The sequence below is a fragment of the Dipodomys ordii genome, unplaced genomic scaffold (genome assembly GCF_000151885.1).
Source record: "Dipodomys ordii isolate 6190 unplaced genomic scaffold, Dord_2.0 Scaffold2, whole genome shotgun sequence".
Taxonomy (NCBI): Eukaryota; Metazoa; Chordata; class Mammalia; order Rodentia; family Heteromyidae; genus Dipodomys; species Dipodomys ordii.
This window is the reverse complement of record NW_012267218.1, coordinates 31,505,252-31,524,168: the sequence shown is the minus strand read 5'-3', so window position 1 is coordinate 31,524,168 and position 18,917 is coordinate 31,505,252. Positions and strand designations below refer to the sequence as shown.

Sequence of the window (18,917 nt, the reverse complement as noted above, 5' to 3'; positions counted from 1 at the left end):
TACTAGCCCCTTGCAAGTGTTTGAGTTGTTTCACATCTTTGTCTATACTGGATATGGAGGGAGAAGTAGTTTCAGTTCGCATCTTGTTGCTGCTGCTGAGTTTGATCCTTTGTAAGATCCTTTGTAAGATGTTCATTGGTCATTCATATTTCCTTTTCTGTGAAATACCTCTTCAAGCCTTTTCCTTATTGTTTCTTAGGAATTTATTTTATATTTTAAGGACCAGTCCTTTGTAGTTATGTGCATCGTAAATCCATGTATATATCTCATTAGTAATACTTAAACGTGCAGTTTGCTTTAGTAAAGAGACTTCATTAAAAAAAAAAAAGGAAAGGAAAACCCTTCTAATTCTGTGTTTTGAGGTCCATTCTGTCTGCCTGTTCAAATTCACACTGGAAGCCATTCACAGTTCTCTTTGGAGATAGTCCACAACAATGTAGAAATGCTTTACAGAGGGGGAAAAGAAATAATAAAAAGAAAGTGAATCATAACCTTTTGAAAGAGTTAAATGAAGGAGAATTGATTCTGGAAAGTTCAGCATTTATTGGTGTCCCACAAAATTCTACTAATTGCCTCATCAGGTGTCTGGAGAATTACAGATGCTACCAAAAAATGAAGGAGGAGCTGCACATTAACCTCAGGAAGGCGGAGACCACTCTGGGGCAGTCCGTGGCCCTGTTGCCCGGCTCTTACAAGGAAGCCTTAGCTCTTTTGGAACAGAGCAAGGTAACGGTAACTGTGACTGTCAGTCTGTACAACAGGCAAGTAGAGGCAGCAGAGGAGGTGGGAAGTCTTTAAACACCCAGGAAAGTCACTTAGTCCACACAGGGGTTTGATGGGAGGGTGGGTGGCAAAGCCACAGCTCTGGATTCACAACTCCACACTCCCCTAACAGCATCTTGTAGCTTGTCTAAGCCTTTCCTTCCCCAGCATTTGCAGGGACAATGGCGGTGTCCACAGCTCTGAATTTCTTTCCACCCTTTTTTTTTTTTTTTTTCCAGTCGTGGGGCTTGAACTCTGGGCCTGGGTGCTCTCAGCTTTTCAGCTCAAGGCGAGCATTCTACCACTTGAGCCACAGTACCACTTCCAGTTTTCTGGTGGCTTATTGGAGATGAGTCTCACGGAGTTTCCTGCCTGGGCTGGCTTTGAACCATGATCCTCAGATCTCAACTTCCTGAGTAGCTAGGATTACAGGCGTGAGCCACCAGCACTCAGCTTTTCCATCCCTTCTTGTACCCTGTTAGCAAGCAATTTTATTTATTTTTGCAGTGTTGGAGTTTGAACCGAGGGCCTCACACATGATAGGCAAGCACCCTGTCACTAACTACATCCCTAGCCCACCTACCAATTTGAGTTTTGTTTCCTTCTTTTATTTGAATCTGTGGGACCATAGTATTGCAATAAAATAATATAAATAAAATTCATAATAAATATTAAATTATATTTATCCTGGTTTTTTACTTATAGATTTATTCTTTGAGACAGAGTTTCTCATGTAGCTAATGCTAGCCTCAAACTTGTGATCCTTTTGTCTTAGCTGCCCAAGTACTTGGATTACAGGCATGCATCATCATACCTGGCATGTTATTAGGGTTTAGATAAGACATTCAAAATCAAATGTACTTACTATCCACAAGAAATTAAAATAGGAGCTAAGCAAACAAAACAATCCTAAATGTTGTATTGGTAGTTGATATAGTTGATATTGTACAGATGAACTACCCAGTAAAATGTCACAAAATGTACTTGAAGAATATTTACATTTGATAATATAGTCTTATTAGAAAATTTAGTTTCTGGGTCAGTATTTGTCCCTTCAGTCCCAAATACATGAAGAATTTAATGCATAGATAATTCTCATCTGGCTCAAATTGACTTACAAATGGATGAGGAATGGATCATGGAATACTTGTAGAGGATGAAAATCATTTAATGTCTCAAATTTAATATATTTTTAAAGTTCCAGAATAAATCAGAGACACTCTTACTATTTTAATTTTTTTCCCCAGTTCTGGGGCTTGAACTCAGGGCTTGAATGCTGTCTCTTAGCTTTTCTACTCAAGGCTGGCACTCTACTACTTGAGCCACAGCTCCCCACTTTTTGGTGGTTAATTGGAGATAAGAATCTCACAGAACTTCCTGCCCTGATTGACTTAGAACCACAGTTCACAGATCTCAGCCTCCTGAGCAGCTGGGATTATGGGCCAGATCAGAGACGTTATATTCTTTTCTCCCTTTCTTTCCTTTCTTCCTTTCTTTCTTAAGGCCTTGGTGTCAAGTCTCATTGGAACCAAAGAAGAGCTGGTGAAACTTCGGCAGGTGGTCAGACAATTGGGGTGCAGGTGCACGGAAAGCAGTGCTGTGCGAGTACTCGGAGGAGCATCAGCTCTGTGGGACGATTGGCTGAGTTTGCTGGAAGCTGCCAGGGCATGGGAGAGGTGGAGTGAAGAACTGAAGCAGGAGTGGAAATTCATCAGTAAGGAAGTGAGTACTTCATTATCCTCACTCAAACCCTGTTGTTGGGGGCTGGGAAGGTGGGTCAGTGGTAGAGCGCTTGCCTTGCATGCCTGAGGCCCTGGGTTCAATTCCTCAGAACCACATAAGCAAAAGAAAAAAGTCGGAAGTGGCGCTGTGGCTCAAGTGGTAGAGCACTAGCCTTGAGCTGAAGAGCTAAGGAACAGTGCCCAGGCCCAGAGTTCAGGCCCCACAACCGGACCCCCCCCCAAAAAAAACAACTCATTATTGCTATTTTCATAGGTAAACAAAGACAGCTGGATCAATGTTTCCAAGACAATCAAATATGTTTAATATTCATAGGTATGCATGTATGGAATTTACTCCATCCATCTGAGTAGACTAACCAACCAGAAGATTCTGGGTGATAAAGCTCTAACCCTGATGTGTGCTCCTTTGGGAGACCAGGGAGACCTTTCTTAAGTTCTACGTCAGACTCACCTGTGTTCACAGCCCTAGCTGTGTGACCTTGGGCCAGAGTCTCAGCTTCTCTAGTGTTAGCCTAGCCCAAGCTCCCACACTTCCTGCTTCTGCAACTGCAGATGTAGGAACAGCATCATTTTTCCTCAAAGTTGCATGCTAGGGACCACGTGTGAAAAAATACCAGGCCTAGAGAGTTGTTCAATACTTGCTCATTTCTTTCCTGAACTGCCTTCTACCAGCCATTTGGTCTCAGTTTATGGAGCTTTAAATTTAGAGTAACATCTGCTTAACAAATGCATTGTTTCTTTATGTCAAAAGAATTACATAATACATTCTAAGCCAAAGCTAAATCACTTAAGTCTTAAAACAGTATTCAGTTTCTTTTATAATAGTGCTTTGGAGAGTAGGTGTCAGATAGGTGATGACTTTCGGATTTGAGCCTTAAAATCTTTATTGTGATGATAACCCCTCTTAAAAATAACTGTCTCATGTATGTATTACCCTCAAGATTAGAACTAAGTAATGGACATAATAACCAACTAATTTTGAAGTTAACTATATTTGTTAGCTATGAGAATTAGCTATAATTGTTAAGTATGAACTTAAAAGGATAAGATGCAGTGTTCTTTCTGAAAACTGCCTGGGCAATGTCCAGCACTTGATTCATGGCTTAGGACTTAGGCATCGCATATATTCAGAAAGAAAATGGGAAATCATGTGAAATTATCTTACTCTCTGATCTTTCCAGAGGGCCAGGTATATATGAGCTACACATCACAACTTTAAATGAAAACTTGTCTCCTATTGGTTTCAAAGTTTCTGCTGAGTTTACCTTAGATGGAAATGTAATGCATCATTACTTAATTGGAGAGAGAGCACACATTCTTTGGGACTGAGATGCTTCGAACTTGATATTCCTAAAAATGAGTCAAGGGTGCTAGTGGAGCTTGAACAGTGAATAATCTCTTGAATCTCCAAATCTCAAGGAATTTTGTAAATTATACTTTATGTGGGGCTGCGAATACCACTTTCTCTCCTGTCCATAATGGTACCACTTACTGAGCCCCTGCACTGTGGTAAACAAGTTCACACATGATCTCATTGACTCCTTGCCTTGGACTTACTAAGTAAATATAATTACTGTTTGGCAGATGGAAAAATGATCATTGAGTGATTTTTTTAAAACTAATGCCACAAAAGTCTCACTTAGAGACTGAACAGTAAGCTTCTGGGACCGAGACTGTCTTGTTTGTAGTAAATGTTTATGAAGGACAATTATTCAAATGCAAATCCAGGTTCTAAGTTATTATTCTTTTTATCTTATCACAATATTGCTGTATCACTATTGGCAATCGTTATCTTATTAATTCTGACCCCATTCGTTTAAAACATTCAAACAAACATTTGACAAAAATTGGCTAACACACAAAAAAATGGGGGCTGTAGTCTCTGGTTTCTCTTCACTAAGCAGAATGCATTTGGGATTCTTTTCTTTTCCTCTGCTCATATCAGTACTTCTTATCTTTTTTTAGTGGTAGTTAAAGCATTAAACAACTTGATCTTGGCCTTAGAAGACAATCTCTGGCATTCCTCATATCGTCGGGTCTTTGGGAATATAATGCCCTGGCTCCTGAATTTTCATAGGATTTTGCTTTCTCACCCTCTGTCACATCTAATTGGACTTCCAGGGTCTTGCTCATCATTTCAGTCAGTATCGTAAGTTTAGACACTTGGAGAGGTACTCGGTTATGTCCACATGGCCAGGTGCCTGACAGTCTCAATGTACAGTAGAAAACAGGGGATGCGGATGACTAAACTGAGTTGAGGGGAGCTTCAAAGGATTTGAAGATGGGCAGAAGAATTACCTGATTGAGAGATTTTTTTCTGTCTCTACTCTGAGTTTAAGGCTGATAAACTCTGTGTGTGCATGCATATGAACACACATACGTTCATGTACCAGTACTGGGACTTGAACCCAGGGCCTTGCACTCTCACTTAGCATTTTTCTCTCAAGGCTGGTACTCTCCTACTTGAGCCATACTTCTACTTCCTGTTTTAAGCTAGTTAATTGGAGGAGTCTCTCAGGTTTGAATTTCTCTGCCTCGCCTGTCTTCTAACCCAGATCCTCAGACCTCAGCCTCCTGATTAGCTAGGATTACAGACATGAGCTGCTAGCACCTGGTCAGGATGGTAGAATTTTCTTTTTCTTCTTTGTCGGTCACAGGACTTGAACTTGGGGCCTGGGTGCTGCCCCTGATCTCTTTTTGAGCCACAGCGCCATTCCTGGTTTTCTGGTAGTTAACTGGAGATGAGTCTCGTGGACTTTGTTGCCAGGCTGGCTTCGAACTGCAATCCTCAGGTCTCAGCCTCCTGAGTAGCGAGGATTACAGGTGTGAGCCACCAGTGCCCAGCAGACTGGTAGAATTCCTAATGTCTAGATCTGTGTTGTATTAAATTCTATATATTTCTGGGTTCTGCAGTGGTTGATAACAGTGGTTGATGCCTATGCAGTTGGTACACTCATTCAGCTACTTTCCCTTTGGTAGGTTTCAGGTTGGTAAGGATGTCCCTGGCTTAGTTTCAGAGCAAGCAGGGATTGGAATTGAAGGGAAAGAAACCTGTAGAAAACTTTCTGTAACCAGGAGTGGCCACCCCCATCTCTAATACTAGAAGCAGTTTGGGAGCACTCGTTCTAACTACCTCATGTGTATGTCCTATGAACGCTGCTTTCTCCAACAGAAATCCAGAGGGGAGAATAAATCATGGTGAATAATCCAATAGCCTTTTCCTCAGACCATGACAGCACACCTCAATTTAATCACATGTCACTGGGAGGGGCTGTGGGATTCTAATGATGGTGGCTAATATTCTCAGCTGCAGGAGAACACACTAGTGTCTGGCATTTGAAACCTTTAAAGTGTGAGCAAACATAAAAATTATGGCTGCCAACAGATAAGTTTCAGGTTCTAAATGATAAGCATGTATTTCACTCATTTTGGTTCTCTCTCCCTCTTCCACTTCTCTCTCACACTCCTACTCTGGCTCCCTCTCCGGCCCTCCTTCATTTATTTATTGAACTAGATTGAACGAGAAGCAATTATTTTAGACAATCTTTCAGAAGAATTCCCAGAAATTTCCAGAATAAAAGAGGCAGTCACCACTGAGGAGCTTTCTGAGCTGCTGCATTCTCTGTGTCAGTACGAAGAGAGCGTGGAGAAGCAGCAACTATTACTGAGCCTACTTCTTCAGCGCATAAAGAATATCCAGAATGTTCCAGAAGGCCCAGAGGCCGTGGAAACTACCCCAGCCCTTCAAGAGATTTTGTCTATGCAAGAACGGTGTGACAGGTAAGATTTATGAAGAAGTATTGAGATTGTATTTGACAGTTTCCACTCACAATTTAGAAATTACCAGATTTACTAAAAGAAAATTTAGAGCCAGGCACTTGTGGCTCCTAGCTACTCAGGAGGCTGAGATCTGAGGACTGCAGTTTGAAGCCAGACCAGATAGGAAAGTCTGTGAGACTCTTATCTCCAATTAACCATTAAAAAGCCAGAAGTAGAACTGTGGCTTGAGTGCTAGCCTTGAGCACAAAAGAGCTCAGGGACAGTGCCCAGACCCTGAGTTCAGGCCTCAGGACTAGCACACACACAAAAAGCTTAGAATAATAACAATACTACAGAATTGAGTAAAAAACAAAAAAAGAAGCCAGGCGCTGGTGGCTCACGCATGTAATCCTAGCTACTCAAGAGGCTGAGATCTGAGGATCCCAGTTCAAAGCCAGCCCAAGCAGGAAAGTCCATGAGACTCTTATCTGCACTAAACCACTAGAAAACCAGAAGTAGTGCTGTGGCTCAAGTGGTAGAGCACTTGCCTTGAGCTGAAGAGTGCAGGGACAGTACCCAGACCCAGAGTTCAAGCCCCATGACTGACAAAAAAAAAAGCTAGAAAAATTAATAATTATAAATAAAACAAGTATACATTTTTCATCTTGGTATTCCTAAGTGTCATTTCTTTTTGTTTCAGATATTAACGCCTATTTATTTTAGGACTGCTTGTAATTATAGGAAATTTTTAAAAATGGGGAAAAGTATAAAGTTAATATAAAAATCTACTTTGAATCTCCATTTAACAATCATTGATATGCTTTTCTCATATTTTACTACAATTTTAACTAAATTGGGATTATAGTAGACTGCTTTTTGTGATATGAACACTTGATCAGAATATATTGTCTTTTTCCTATGCCATTATATATTAATTTAACAATATCTCTATAGGACTGAAAATGGGCTCAGTGGTACTGCTTGCCTAGCATGCATGAAGCTCCAGGTTCTGTTCCTCAGTACCACATAAACAGAAAAGGCTGGAGGTGATACTGTTGCTCAAGTGGTAGAGTACTAGCCTTGAGCAAAAGAAGCTCAGGGACAGTGAGTGCCCAGGCCCTGAGTTCAAGCCCCAGGACTGGAAAAACAAAATCTCTATAGTATTCTGTCATATGTGGCTTATGTCTATAAATCCTAGCTACTCAGGTTGAGGCCTAAGAATTCTGTTTCAAAACTAGTCGATGCAGAAAAGTCTGAACTGTGAGGCTCTTTATCTCCAATTAACCAGCAAAAAGCCAAAGGTGGAGGTATGATTCAAGTGGTAGAGCTCCAGCTTTGAGAGAAAAGGGCAATTGAGAGCATAAGAGCCTGAGTGCAAGCCCTTGTACTAGTAAAAGTAAAAAAAACCTTTATGTGTAATTATGTTCTGTTTATGAGATTTATTCTTATGTCCAATCTCTTATTTCCATATGTGATGAAGTGATTGAGAAAGACAATAAGAAGTAGAAAGGTTGAGTCAATAGACTTAATAGTTCTATGGCTAGAAATGCTCTGAAGAAAAAACTAGGTTTTTTTCTAGCACATTGACTAAACTCGCTGATTTCACAGAGTAGAGGTCAAGTAGTTCTCCAGCTGGAATTTTGGTAGTTCATTTCTGATACCATCAGGAGATAGCTTAACTTCTACATTTTGAGGGCTTAGTCCCACAGGCCACCCTCAGTCCCAGGTTGCAAATTGTTACCTATATTTCACAACAAATGGCTGCTGGGTTCAGTTAATTTGCAAGAGTGGCTCACAGAAACACATACACTGGCTTATTAATAAAAGATACAATAAGGGAAAAAAAGATACAATAAGAGGCTAGAGGCATGGTTCAAGTGGTAGAATGCCAGTCTAGTCACCTGGCTGTCTCCCTTGGCAACCAGTCCTCATTCTGATGCTTTTGAGGAGCCTACTATGAGCCACTTTGTTAGAACAGATGATCTTATCATTCAGGAAATGACAAAGGTCCATAGAGTTCTATGTCAGGAACCAGGGCAGCAGAATAACATTAAAGCAATTCTCCTTGCACCCATTCCTATATGAGCCTTAGGAGTTCTGGCTCAGCCACCAGGGCAGAGACTCTGTGTGTGTATGTCTCTGTGTGTGTACACATACATAGGGTGTGTGTGTGTACACATACATAGGGTGTGTGTGTGTGTGTGTTATAAGAAATATACATATATACGCATTTCTTATTATATTACATCACAGACAGCAAATAGTTCTTGGAAAGATTTTTATACACCTTTCCCATTACCACTGTTTGATATGTTATATCCATAACAAATGGGGTCAGTGGCAGAGAAAAAAGCTAGAGCCTCCCATTGACTCCAAGCACACCTCTTCCATTTGAGATCAAGGACTACATGGAACAAACTAGAGGACAGAGATGATGATTCAAATGTCAAGTGTGAAAGAGGGGGTTTAGGATTTAAATTTGGAGAAGTGTTTGATGGAATTATAGGAACTGCTGATTGAATATGTCATATGTAAAATCATGAAAAAGTAATATTTTTCTCTCAGGGGAAAATCATCTTTTTGTGAGCTCTGTAGACCTTTTGATAATTGTGCAAATGAGAGTATTCACAGGGGAGCAAGACAATTTATTATTATTATTTATTATTATTATGTAGTTGTACTCAGGGATTTCAATTCCCTAAGTCAGGTTATGAGTGCAACACTTCTGAACACTGTCCCCCCTTGCTTCATTCTCCCAAGACAATTATATTTTGATGCTGTATTTTAGACTTTTACAGAAAGTTCTACAAAACAAGGAAATGGTACAGACTGAAATCCAAGAAAGACAGTCCTTCGCAAGGGAAATAATTGCTTTGAAGAGTTTATTTCAACAGACTACAGCTTCTTTCCAAAACATGGCACCCGTAGACCATCCAGAAAGGCCAGAACAAGTAGAGGTGAGTGAGGACAGAATGCGTGAATGTGGCTGACACTGGTACCCTGCCTCATATTTAAAGTATTTGGGGGCAGAGGGAGACGAAGAAGAGAAAGGCAAGGCAGAGGCCCTCTGGATGGTGTGGGGAGAGATAGGGGAGAAGAAGAGGGTGGGTGGAGAGCAGAGAACAGTTGAGGGCAGAGAGGAGACCATCTTTGAGCATGTTTGGTGGGTAGGGGCCTCGCACCACTCTTGGATAGCATGGGAGACACCACTCCTCACTCCTTTCCTAGAAAGTACGTGATGCTGTGCCTCTGTCCAAGTCAGAGAACTCAGGGGAACTCCTGTCTTCAGAATGACCTCTTACTGCCATCCAGTAGTGACAGCCAAATGGGGCTTTCAGAAGTTTATTCAAGTGACAAGCCATTATAAACCAGAACTTGTGGGCATTAATGCTTAAAAAGGGAATTTGGGCGTGTGATCCATGACTGTAATCCCAGCCTGCTCAGGAAGCATGGGTCAGGGATCCAGGTCCCGGGCTGACAAGGGCAAAAATCAAGAGAGACCCTATCTGGAAAAAAACAAAGCAAAAAAGGCTGAGGCTTGGCTCAAGTGGTAGAGCACCTGTCTAGAAAGTGGGAGGTTCTGTGAGTAGTTCCAAGTGCTAAAAGAGAGTGGTGAGGGGGAAGGGAGGGATGGAGCAAAGGAGTTTAATTGGTAAAGCATCTGCTTAGCAAGCATGAGGCCTTGAGTTCAAACCCCAGTATTGCCTAAAGAAAAAAAAAATAGCTGTGTGCTGGTGGCTCACACTTATAATCCTGTCTACTTAGGAGGCTGAGATAGGAGGATCATGGTGTGAAGCCAGCCTGGACAAGAAAATCTATGAGACTAATTTCCAGTTAACTACAAAAAAAAAAAAAAAAAAGGTCCAAGTGGAGCTGTGACTCAAGTGGTAGACTATTAGCCTTGAGCACAAAAGCTCAGGGACAGAATCTAGACTCTTGAGTTCAAGTCTCAGGATCAGCAGAAAAAGAGGGGGGGAAAGGGGGGGGCGAGGAAGGGAACTAGGGAACTTACTCTCTGCACTCCTGGAACCATTCTTTATGGGACAGATGTCTCTGTAGCTCAGATACCCAGACCTCCAGCCCACCTGTGTCCAGATGTCACTACTCTTTAACACCCCCCCCCCCCCCTTTGTTTACCCTTCACATCCCTTCCTGTCTTTCTCCCTCCCCCCCCCCCCCCCCCCCCCCACTGCTGAGAATGAACAAGTCTGGTTAAATTAGAACCGTCCTTCAGGGCTCTGATTCACTGCCTCACAGCAAAAACAGTGGTACTCAGCAGTAATTGTAAAAACTAAACAACCCAAAAGCCAGAGTGAAGTCAAAAAGTATTTTTCCACTTGATCTTTGGGAAAGTCCTAAACAAATGAGTTTCTCCTTTGTAATTACTGCAGGAGAACAGAGATTGGATTTTGTTTCTAGGCCACAACCAATGGACTATTTGTTCTGGTTTCTTTTATCTCCTCTAGCAGGCATTCTTTGGGTGGAACTGGAACCCTCCCTTTTAGAAAGAATTGGGGCTCTGCTGAGCTGTCTAATTACATGAAACAGACACTTTTCCTTCAAGCTGGGGGCTTTAGTAGCCTTGACTCATTGTGATGATAATGTAGGAAGTAAAAATCGCAACAATTAATAACAACACCAAAAGAACTTCTTTGAAACTTTTGCTACTTGTAGCCTTTTAGATCAGGACTGCAAGTGAGATCCAGTTAAATACTAGAGGCACTTTAGAAGCAGGTGATGTTGTAATATCTTTTTGCCACAATGATCTGACACTATGAAGAGATATCAAGTTTTAATTCTTACAAATTAGGAGGCATCATCTGACCAGGCTGAGCTCTCTCAGCTTGTGTCATTCAAAGTTTGCTCACTTAAATCTTGAGGCTGGAAAGCTGCTCTGGCTTTTTAGAGCAACACTTCCCCTCCTTACCTCCAGTACTAGGAGCGTTGAAAGTCTTTGGATATTTTTTTAGGAGCTTCAGAGCATTCTTAAGAGAGGGAAGCTATCTTTGGAGAACATTATGGAAAAGCTGCGAATCAAGTATTCTGAAATGTACACCATAGTCCCTGCAGAGATGGATTCCCAAGTGGAGGAATGCAGGAAAGCTCTCGAAGACCTGGATGAGAAGGTAATACTAATGTATGAACGCAGGTTAGTGCTGATCGGGCCAGATGATTACACAGGAGAAAAATACGCTTTTATGTCAAATTTTCAACTACCCTGATTTCAGCTCCAGCTGGTTGTGATCAAATTTGGTTAAAATGAACAGTTTGTGTATTGAATACGGAGGGGAAGATGCTTGAAATAAGGAGTCTCGATAACAGAATATTAGATCAGTAGTTTTTTTTGGTGGAGGTGCTTAGTTTTTCTTTGGTGTTTGACAGTAGTTTGTGTATTTTACTTGGCTTATTGTTGTCTTATTGTCATTTACTATACAATTTCTTAAAAGCTTGAGAAGTTAATAATACTTGGACTTAAAAATGTATTCCCCCCAAAACTTTTTGAAATGACATCCAAGGGCAGTAAGAATAAAAAAATTTACAACTCATTGGGAATAGTGTTTAACAAATAGCACATTCGGAATAGTACTTAGCATATAGTACCTGTCTGATGATGGTGTTACTAAAACGTTTATAAGCACACATAGACAAATGTTTCTGTGTGAACGTTTCAGTGATATGGTGGAAGGTATTATAGGACCAGAGACATAGTAGCTTAGCAACATGGACAGGTTTTCTAAGGAAAAATGGAACTCCAGTAAAAAGTATATAACTTCCTAATACCTGTTTATAAAAAATCGTTTTGGTTTAATGTACAAGATTACCTGTTAGATACTTTCATGACGATTATCTACTATTGGTTTTATTTTAAGAGATAGAGAAATTTTTTTAGAGAAATGAAAGGTTATTCTCATGAGTATTTTATGTAAAAATCCCTACAAAGTAAGTTAATAAAATAAAAATCAGTCTTTGAAATTCAAGATTGAGCAGGGTGCTGTGGCTCATGCCTACAAGCCTAGGTACTCAGAACACTGAAATTCAAAGCAAGCATAGGCAAAAAAGCCCATAAGACTTTTACTTCTAACTAACTAGCAAAAAGCCAAAATGGAGGTATAGCTTAAATGGTTGAGCTCTAGCCTTGAACAGAAATAGCCAAGAGAGAGTAGGTGACCTTGAGTTTCAAGCCTTAGTACTGGCAAAAACCAAACAAAAAAAAATTGAAGCTTTGTTAACTTGTGAATGATTCCGAGTTCCTTATTTCCTGTATCATGTCATGTTCGCCATGTATCTAAATAGTATGTTTCTTCCAGGAGAATGCTTTCCAAAAATATTAGACAACTTCCTTTTGTGATCATTTGTTACATAGCCAGAAGGAATAAAATAATATAGGATTAAATAAGAGTTTTAAAAGTAATAATCATGATTATAGTATACTCTGTGGAATAAAAACCTGATTCCAAACGTATTAGCTGCCAGTGGTGAATAGAGCCTAGGATAGAGTCTGGAGATTTGAAGACTTTTTGGAAAGTCTAGCCGCAACCATTCAGCCTGGGTTTCAGTTTCTGCATCTGTATACTTGCCTTCATGGGATAGTTTTAGTCTCATTGGTCATATTAATGTGGTACAGATTAAAGTATTAGGCAGAAGCATATAATATTAGTTGGTAATTTGTTGGCTACTTGGACATTGCCTTATCGTCACAGCTTCAGAAAACAAGAACAGAAATGAATCAGGCATTTAGGAACATGAGACATTCACCATTCATTTATTGTCTTTCCTAGCACAAGTAATTTTCTTAAGGAAATCACCTAGGTAAAAAAAATTACATTGCCTGCAGCTAGATTTCTTCTTTGCTCAAGGCTGGTATGCTACCATGAGCAGCTAGATTTTTGATTGCAAGGAAAACACATACTAGAAACAGTCATGTAGAAAAATTAAAGTGTCTCCATCTTAGAAAATCTCCACTTTGAGGAGATTGTTTTATGCAGATGAATATTAAGGTGGAAATCTTGCTTTTAAACTGCCTTGAGAATAAGTTTGGTTTTATTAAAAACAGACAAGGCCAGGCACCAGTGGCTCACACCTGCATTCCTAGCTACTCAGGAACCTGAGATCTGAGGATCATTGTTCAAAGCCAGCCCGAGCAGGAAAGTCCATGAGACTCTTTTTTTTTTTTTGGTCGGTTGTGGGGCTTGAACTCTGGGCCTGGGTGCTGTCCCTCAGCTCTTCAGCTCAAGGCGAGCGCTCTACCACTTGAGCTACAGCGCCACTTCCGGTTTTCTAGTGGTTTATTGGAGATAGGAGTCTCACAGTCTTTCCTGCCCGGGCTGGCTTTGAACTGCGATCCTCAGATCTCAGCCTCCTGAGTAGCTAGGATTACAGGCGTGAGCCACCAGCGCCCAGCTCCATGAGACTCTTATCTTCGATAAACCACTAGAAAAAAACCAGAAGTGGTGCTGTGGCTTAAGTGGTAGAGCTCTTTTGTTCAAGGATAGCACTCTACCAGCTAAGCCCGACCTCTACTTTCAGCTGTTTCTGGCCATTAATTGGCAGTGAATCTGACAGGCTTTCCTGCCCTGGCTGGCTTTGAACCTCAGTCCTCAGATCTCAGTTACCTGAGTAATGAGGATTACAGGAATGAACCATCAGCACCCAGTATGAATTGTATTTTCTTAAAATTAATTAATGTATAGATGGCATTTAAAAGATCAGGTAAACACATTGCCATTCCATAGCTAGTGATCTACCCTGTCATGAATGCATTTGCTGGTATGATGTGGAATTATTTTCTTCAGACCTTCCAAGTTTTTGCAAGTACTGGTTTTGTTGTTTGATCCTGGGGATGGAGAACAGAAATCCTTGGTAAGCCCAGCATGACTTTTCTCATGTAACAGATCAGCAGTGAAGTCTTGAAGAGCTCACCATCCTACATAATGAGCAGGAAAATAGAGGACATTAATCATGGGCTCCAGCTTGTTGAAAAGTTGCTGCAGCAGAAAAGCAAAAACATGGAGATGGCTCAAGAAATCCAAAAGGTAATGCCTTCCTGTCACTCAGCTCAGCAACTGCAGTCTCTGATCTACTGCACACACACACACCATTCCACCCTCAATTGATCATCCCAAGGTGAGGTCTTTAGACTCACTTGCATCTCTGAGACCCTAAGCCACATCTGTAGTGTTGGTGATGAGAAGTCACCCACAGGGCCTGTAGAGAGAAGGGTTTACATTGGAGAATGAGTCTCAAAGTTTTGCAGGGTAGGCACATGCTTGACTCCTCAGAGTCTCTGAAGTAGGGTTTCCACAGAAAGGACAGTAAGGATCTTATATTGGGAAGAGTTTTCAATAGCCTACTTTAAAACCAAATGTTTATCTCATTACTTTTTGTGAAATTAGGACAGTATTGGCCTTACTTGTTGTGATTAATCTCTAGAAAATGTCCTGGTCTTTCTGTTCCCTTGCAGCTAATTTTCCTGAAACAGATTCTGCCTGTTACAGGTAGAAGAACTCAGAAAAAGTGGTTTTTGGTTTAGATTACAAATAGTTACAGCATATAAATTCAACAAGTATGCCTGTGATATTATTTAAGTAGCTTTTCCTCATGCAAATACTTTGTAAGAACAAGGTCATTACGTCATCTACCATGGCATCTTCACTTAAATCAACTTACAATTTCCTTCTCCAGAAAATGTGGGATGAGCTGGATCTCTGGCATGCCAAGCTAAATGAGCTGGATTCTGAAGTTCAGGACATTGTTGAACAGGACCCGGGTCAAGCTCAAGAATGGATGGATAACTTGATGATTCCTTTCCAGCAGTATCAGCAAGTATCACAAAGAGCAGAAACCAGAACCTCTCAGTTAAATAAGGTGAGACTGCAATAGCTGATAGTTCAGAGATAGGTTGAAACCAAAAACAAACAAAGCTGGGTGCTGGTGGGTTACGCCTGTAATCCTAGCTACTCAGGAGGCTGAGATCTGAGGATTCCAGTTCAAAGCCAGCCCAGGCAGGAAAGTCTGTGAGACTCTTATTTTCAACTAACTACCAGAAAACTAGAAGTAAAGCTGTGGCTCAAAGTAGTAGAGCATTAGCCTTGAGGTGAAGATCTCAGGGGTGTACCCAGGCCCTGAGTCAAGCCCCAGGACTGAGACAAAAAGAAACACACACACACACACACACACACACACACACACAATTCAGAGTCATCCAGTTCTCTTTGAATTACCAGCTACCTTTGCTGAAGTTCATGCTGTGTGGTAAGCTCACATGGGCACTGAGGAAAACAGAATTCCAGTAGAGATACAGGTCAGATTGGATAAGCAGAACCAAGAAGCCAAAAGTCAGAGCACTGCTGGAGGCCAGGCAAGTGCTGAGATTTACTAGGTACATGAAGAGCAGAGATAGGTATTCATGGGCAATCTAGGCAGGGAGTGAGCCTTGGGAAAGGCTGCCCTTTGGGAACAAAATCCCTCTACTCCATTCTAAATAATGCTGGTGTGATATGGTGAGTTCTGAGTATCATCTATCAAGGATAGGATCCCAGTCTTAAAGGAAGTGGGCTATCACAGGGCAAAGTCCTGAGCAGGAAGAACTACAGGCCGTTACCAGAGAGAAGTTAATGTGAACTAGACTAGTTGAGGCCCATAGAACTTAATACATTTCCCCCATGATCAGGATTGTGGAAGCATGTTAGCCTGGAACCAAAGTGCTAGTGTTGTCAGCCATGGGGACGAGATCTTCAAGGCGTGGCATATCACCGACAGCTGCTAGCTTCTTCATTCAGGAGTCATTCACCTCCTGTAACCAGAATCCATCTGAGTTTGTACTGCATTTCTCTCCCAGGCCACGATTAAGATGGAGGAATATAGTGATCTTTTGAAGAGCACAGAGGCTTGGATAGAAAATACTAGTCATTTGTTGGCCAATCCTGCCCCCTGCGAGTCTTCAAAGACCCTGAGTCACCATGCCAGTACCCTCCAGGTAAGCTCTCTGAGGTTTTCTGTGAATGAGAGACCTCCATAATGGTCAAGGGATTCTCTCACTAGCACCATGGGCTTTTTCCTCCTCTGAAAAACAACCTTAGGCTGGCTACTCATACCAAGAGATGGAAGGAAACACAGGCTAGGTGCAGGCTTTAGTCAAGGATTTTGGAGACCAGAATAGAGTTCTGTATGTTTCTTGTCATGACTTTTTAGATAATTTTGTGTGTGTCTTCCATGGGCCTCAGTTTCCCCCATCTGTGAAGTGAGAATGTTGTACTGGCTGGCGTTGATGGATTTGACTGATAGAATTCTAACAAGCCTCCCCCTCCCCCACCCCCTGCACAGTTATTCTTTGATCATCCTCTCCTTTAAAAACCAGTAGGAATGTGAATCTGATGGGGTAGTCAGGTCATCAGTGAAGTTATGGAACATGGCCAAGGTCATCCTGTGACTATGTGATCAATCACGAGTATTTGATGATGAGCCCCTCATAGTAGAGAAGAGAGAGTCTCTGCTACTGGCTTGAAGAAGAAGCCATATTGGCTGCAAGCAACCTGCAGCCATTATGGGGTGGGGGAAGGAAAAATTTAGATTTGTAAGTTATTTGTAAAACATTCTAAAAACTACATGACTGTCTCCATGATTTACAGTTTTTTTTCACCGTCTGTGGCTTAGCTTTATCAGTGTCTTTCAGAAAGCAGATGTTACTGACTTGCATGAAATCTAGTCCATCAATATTTATCCTTTCTGTGTTATCCTTTTATGCTGTAAGACATTTTTACCCAACTCAAGACCCACAAAGATATTTTTCTGCTATTTTCTAGAAATTTGGTAGTATTACTTCTTAGGTATGTGATCCATTTCATGTTAGTTGTATATGGTGTGAGTCAGGATGGAGATTTCGTTTTTTCCCAGTTGTCCCACCACCATTTATTAAAACAACTGTCATATTAACACCATGTTGAAAATTCATTAGATTCATATATGTAGGTCAGTTTCTGGTTTTCTCTCCTGTCTGTTGATCCGTGTGGCTAATCTTTTGCCTTTATGACAGTTGGATGATTGTCATAATAATGGCATGACTTTTATAACTTCTTACTCAAATTTGGTTAACTTTATTCTTTGTGTTTTCCTGTAGTTCTTAGAATCAACTTCTATTTATTTAGAGGTCTGTTGGAATTTTGGTCTTCTTTTGCTTCATTCAGCAATGCTTTATAGTTCTCAGTATATAGGTCTTGCATTTATTATAAAATTAATTGTACCGCATTTTACATTCTTGATGCTATTGTAAAAGTTGCTGTTAGCAAAAAGCATTGGATTTAAGTTTGAGTTTTCTTTGACTTCCACTAGGACTATTAATACACAATTTTAAATAATCTTGTTAATGTTAGAGATTTTAAAGTTCTGCTTGAGCAGAAATGTGAACAAATATAAATCTGTTCTGAGTTAAATTTTAGTCAGTTTGTTTCATTATCTTGGTTTTGTTTTGCAGTGATAGGGCGCAGTGTTTCATTTTCTTTCTCTTCCATATTTCTCTTATCTAGATGGCTTTGGAAGATTCAGAACAGAAGCACAATTGCTTACATTCAATTCTCATGGATCTAGAAGACTTGTCAGTCATTTTTGAAACAGATGACTTAATACATTCCGTACAAGAGTTAAGCTCTCAGGTAGCAGTTTTACAACAGCAGATAATGGAAAGCCTTCCACATGTTCAGCGAATGGCAGATGTAAGTTTGTACCACAAAGATGTGAATGATAGACAAATGGGGAGGAACTCAAAGATGCAGTGACTTTGTGCCTCTGATCATAGAAAATAATATTTATCAAAATGAAAAAAATAGAATAGGCAAATGATGGCTCATGCTTGTAATCCTAGCCACTCAGAAGGCTGAGATCTGAGGATTGCAATTCAAAGCCAGCCAGGACAGGAAAAGTTTATGAGACTCTTGTCTCCAACTAACCAGCAAAAAGTACAGCTGTGGCTCAAGTAGCAGAACACTAGCCATGAACAAAAAAGCTCAGGGACTGGGTTGGGAAGGTGGCTCAGTGGTAGAGTGCTTGCCTTGCATGCATGAGGCCCTGGGTTCGATTCCTCAGCACTACATAAGTAGAAAAAACTGGAAGTGGTGCTGTGGCTCAAGTGATAGAGCACTAGCCTTGAGCTGAAGAGCTGAGGGACAACGCCCAGGCCCAGATTTCAGGCCCCACGATGGACCAAAAAAAAAAAAGTTCAGGGACACCATCAGCATAAAAAAAAAACAAAATTTATACTGCTTATTATGTCCCACCCACATAAATAACACTTGTTATTCTTGAATTATGTCTTATCTTACTTTGCAACTTGTAATGCAAAGAAGAATGCATACTTCCTAATTCATCCAGAAATGGCCAGTCTAGAGAGAGAAAAGTCTTCATCAAATAAGCTCATGGTTATCTGTTAAAGAGCAGATACTGTTGAATTAGTATCAGTGTGGTGGCTCAAGCCTATAATCTTAGGTACCTGGGAAGTAAAAAGAGACTGAAACTGGAGGCTAGCTGGGCAAAATAATTTTTTTGCAAGTCTGTCTTGTCCAGTGACTGGGCGTGGCTGGGCGTGGTGGCATAGTACACTTGTTATTCCAGCTATGCACGCTAACTAGGCACCATGGTGAGCATCTGCTATCACCACAACAG

At 40.9% G+C, this 18,917-nt stretch overlaps 1 protein-coding gene across 1 annotated transcript in view; it reads left to right on the top strand.

The window, feature by feature from the left end:
• Syne2 (spectrin repeat containing, nuclear envelope 2) overlaps nucleotides 1-18,917 on the top strand; it is a 282,755-nt gene that overhangs the window by 150,834 nt on the left and 113,004 nt on the right. Inside the window, exons 47-55 of the mRNA XM_013013810.1 lie at nucleotides 582-726; nucleotides 2,266-2,484; nucleotides 6,019-6,284; nucleotides 9,052-9,220; nucleotides 11,234-11,389; nucleotides 14,156-14,296; nucleotides 14,946-15,128; nucleotides 16,102-16,239; nucleotides 17,786-17,971. Coding sequence (XP_012869264.1) covers nucleotides 582-726; nucleotides 2,266-2,484; nucleotides 6,019-6,284; nucleotides 9,052-9,220; nucleotides 11,234-11,389; nucleotides 14,156-14,296; nucleotides 14,946-15,128; nucleotides 16,102-16,239; nucleotides 17,786-17,971 — 1,603 coding nt within the window. The remainder of the gene's footprint in view (nucleotides 1-581; nucleotides 727-2,265; nucleotides 2,485-6,018; nucleotides 6,285-9,051; nucleotides 9,221-11,233; nucleotides 11,390-14,155; nucleotides 14,297-14,945; nucleotides 15,129-16,101; nucleotides 16,240-17,785; nucleotides 17,972-18,917) is intronic.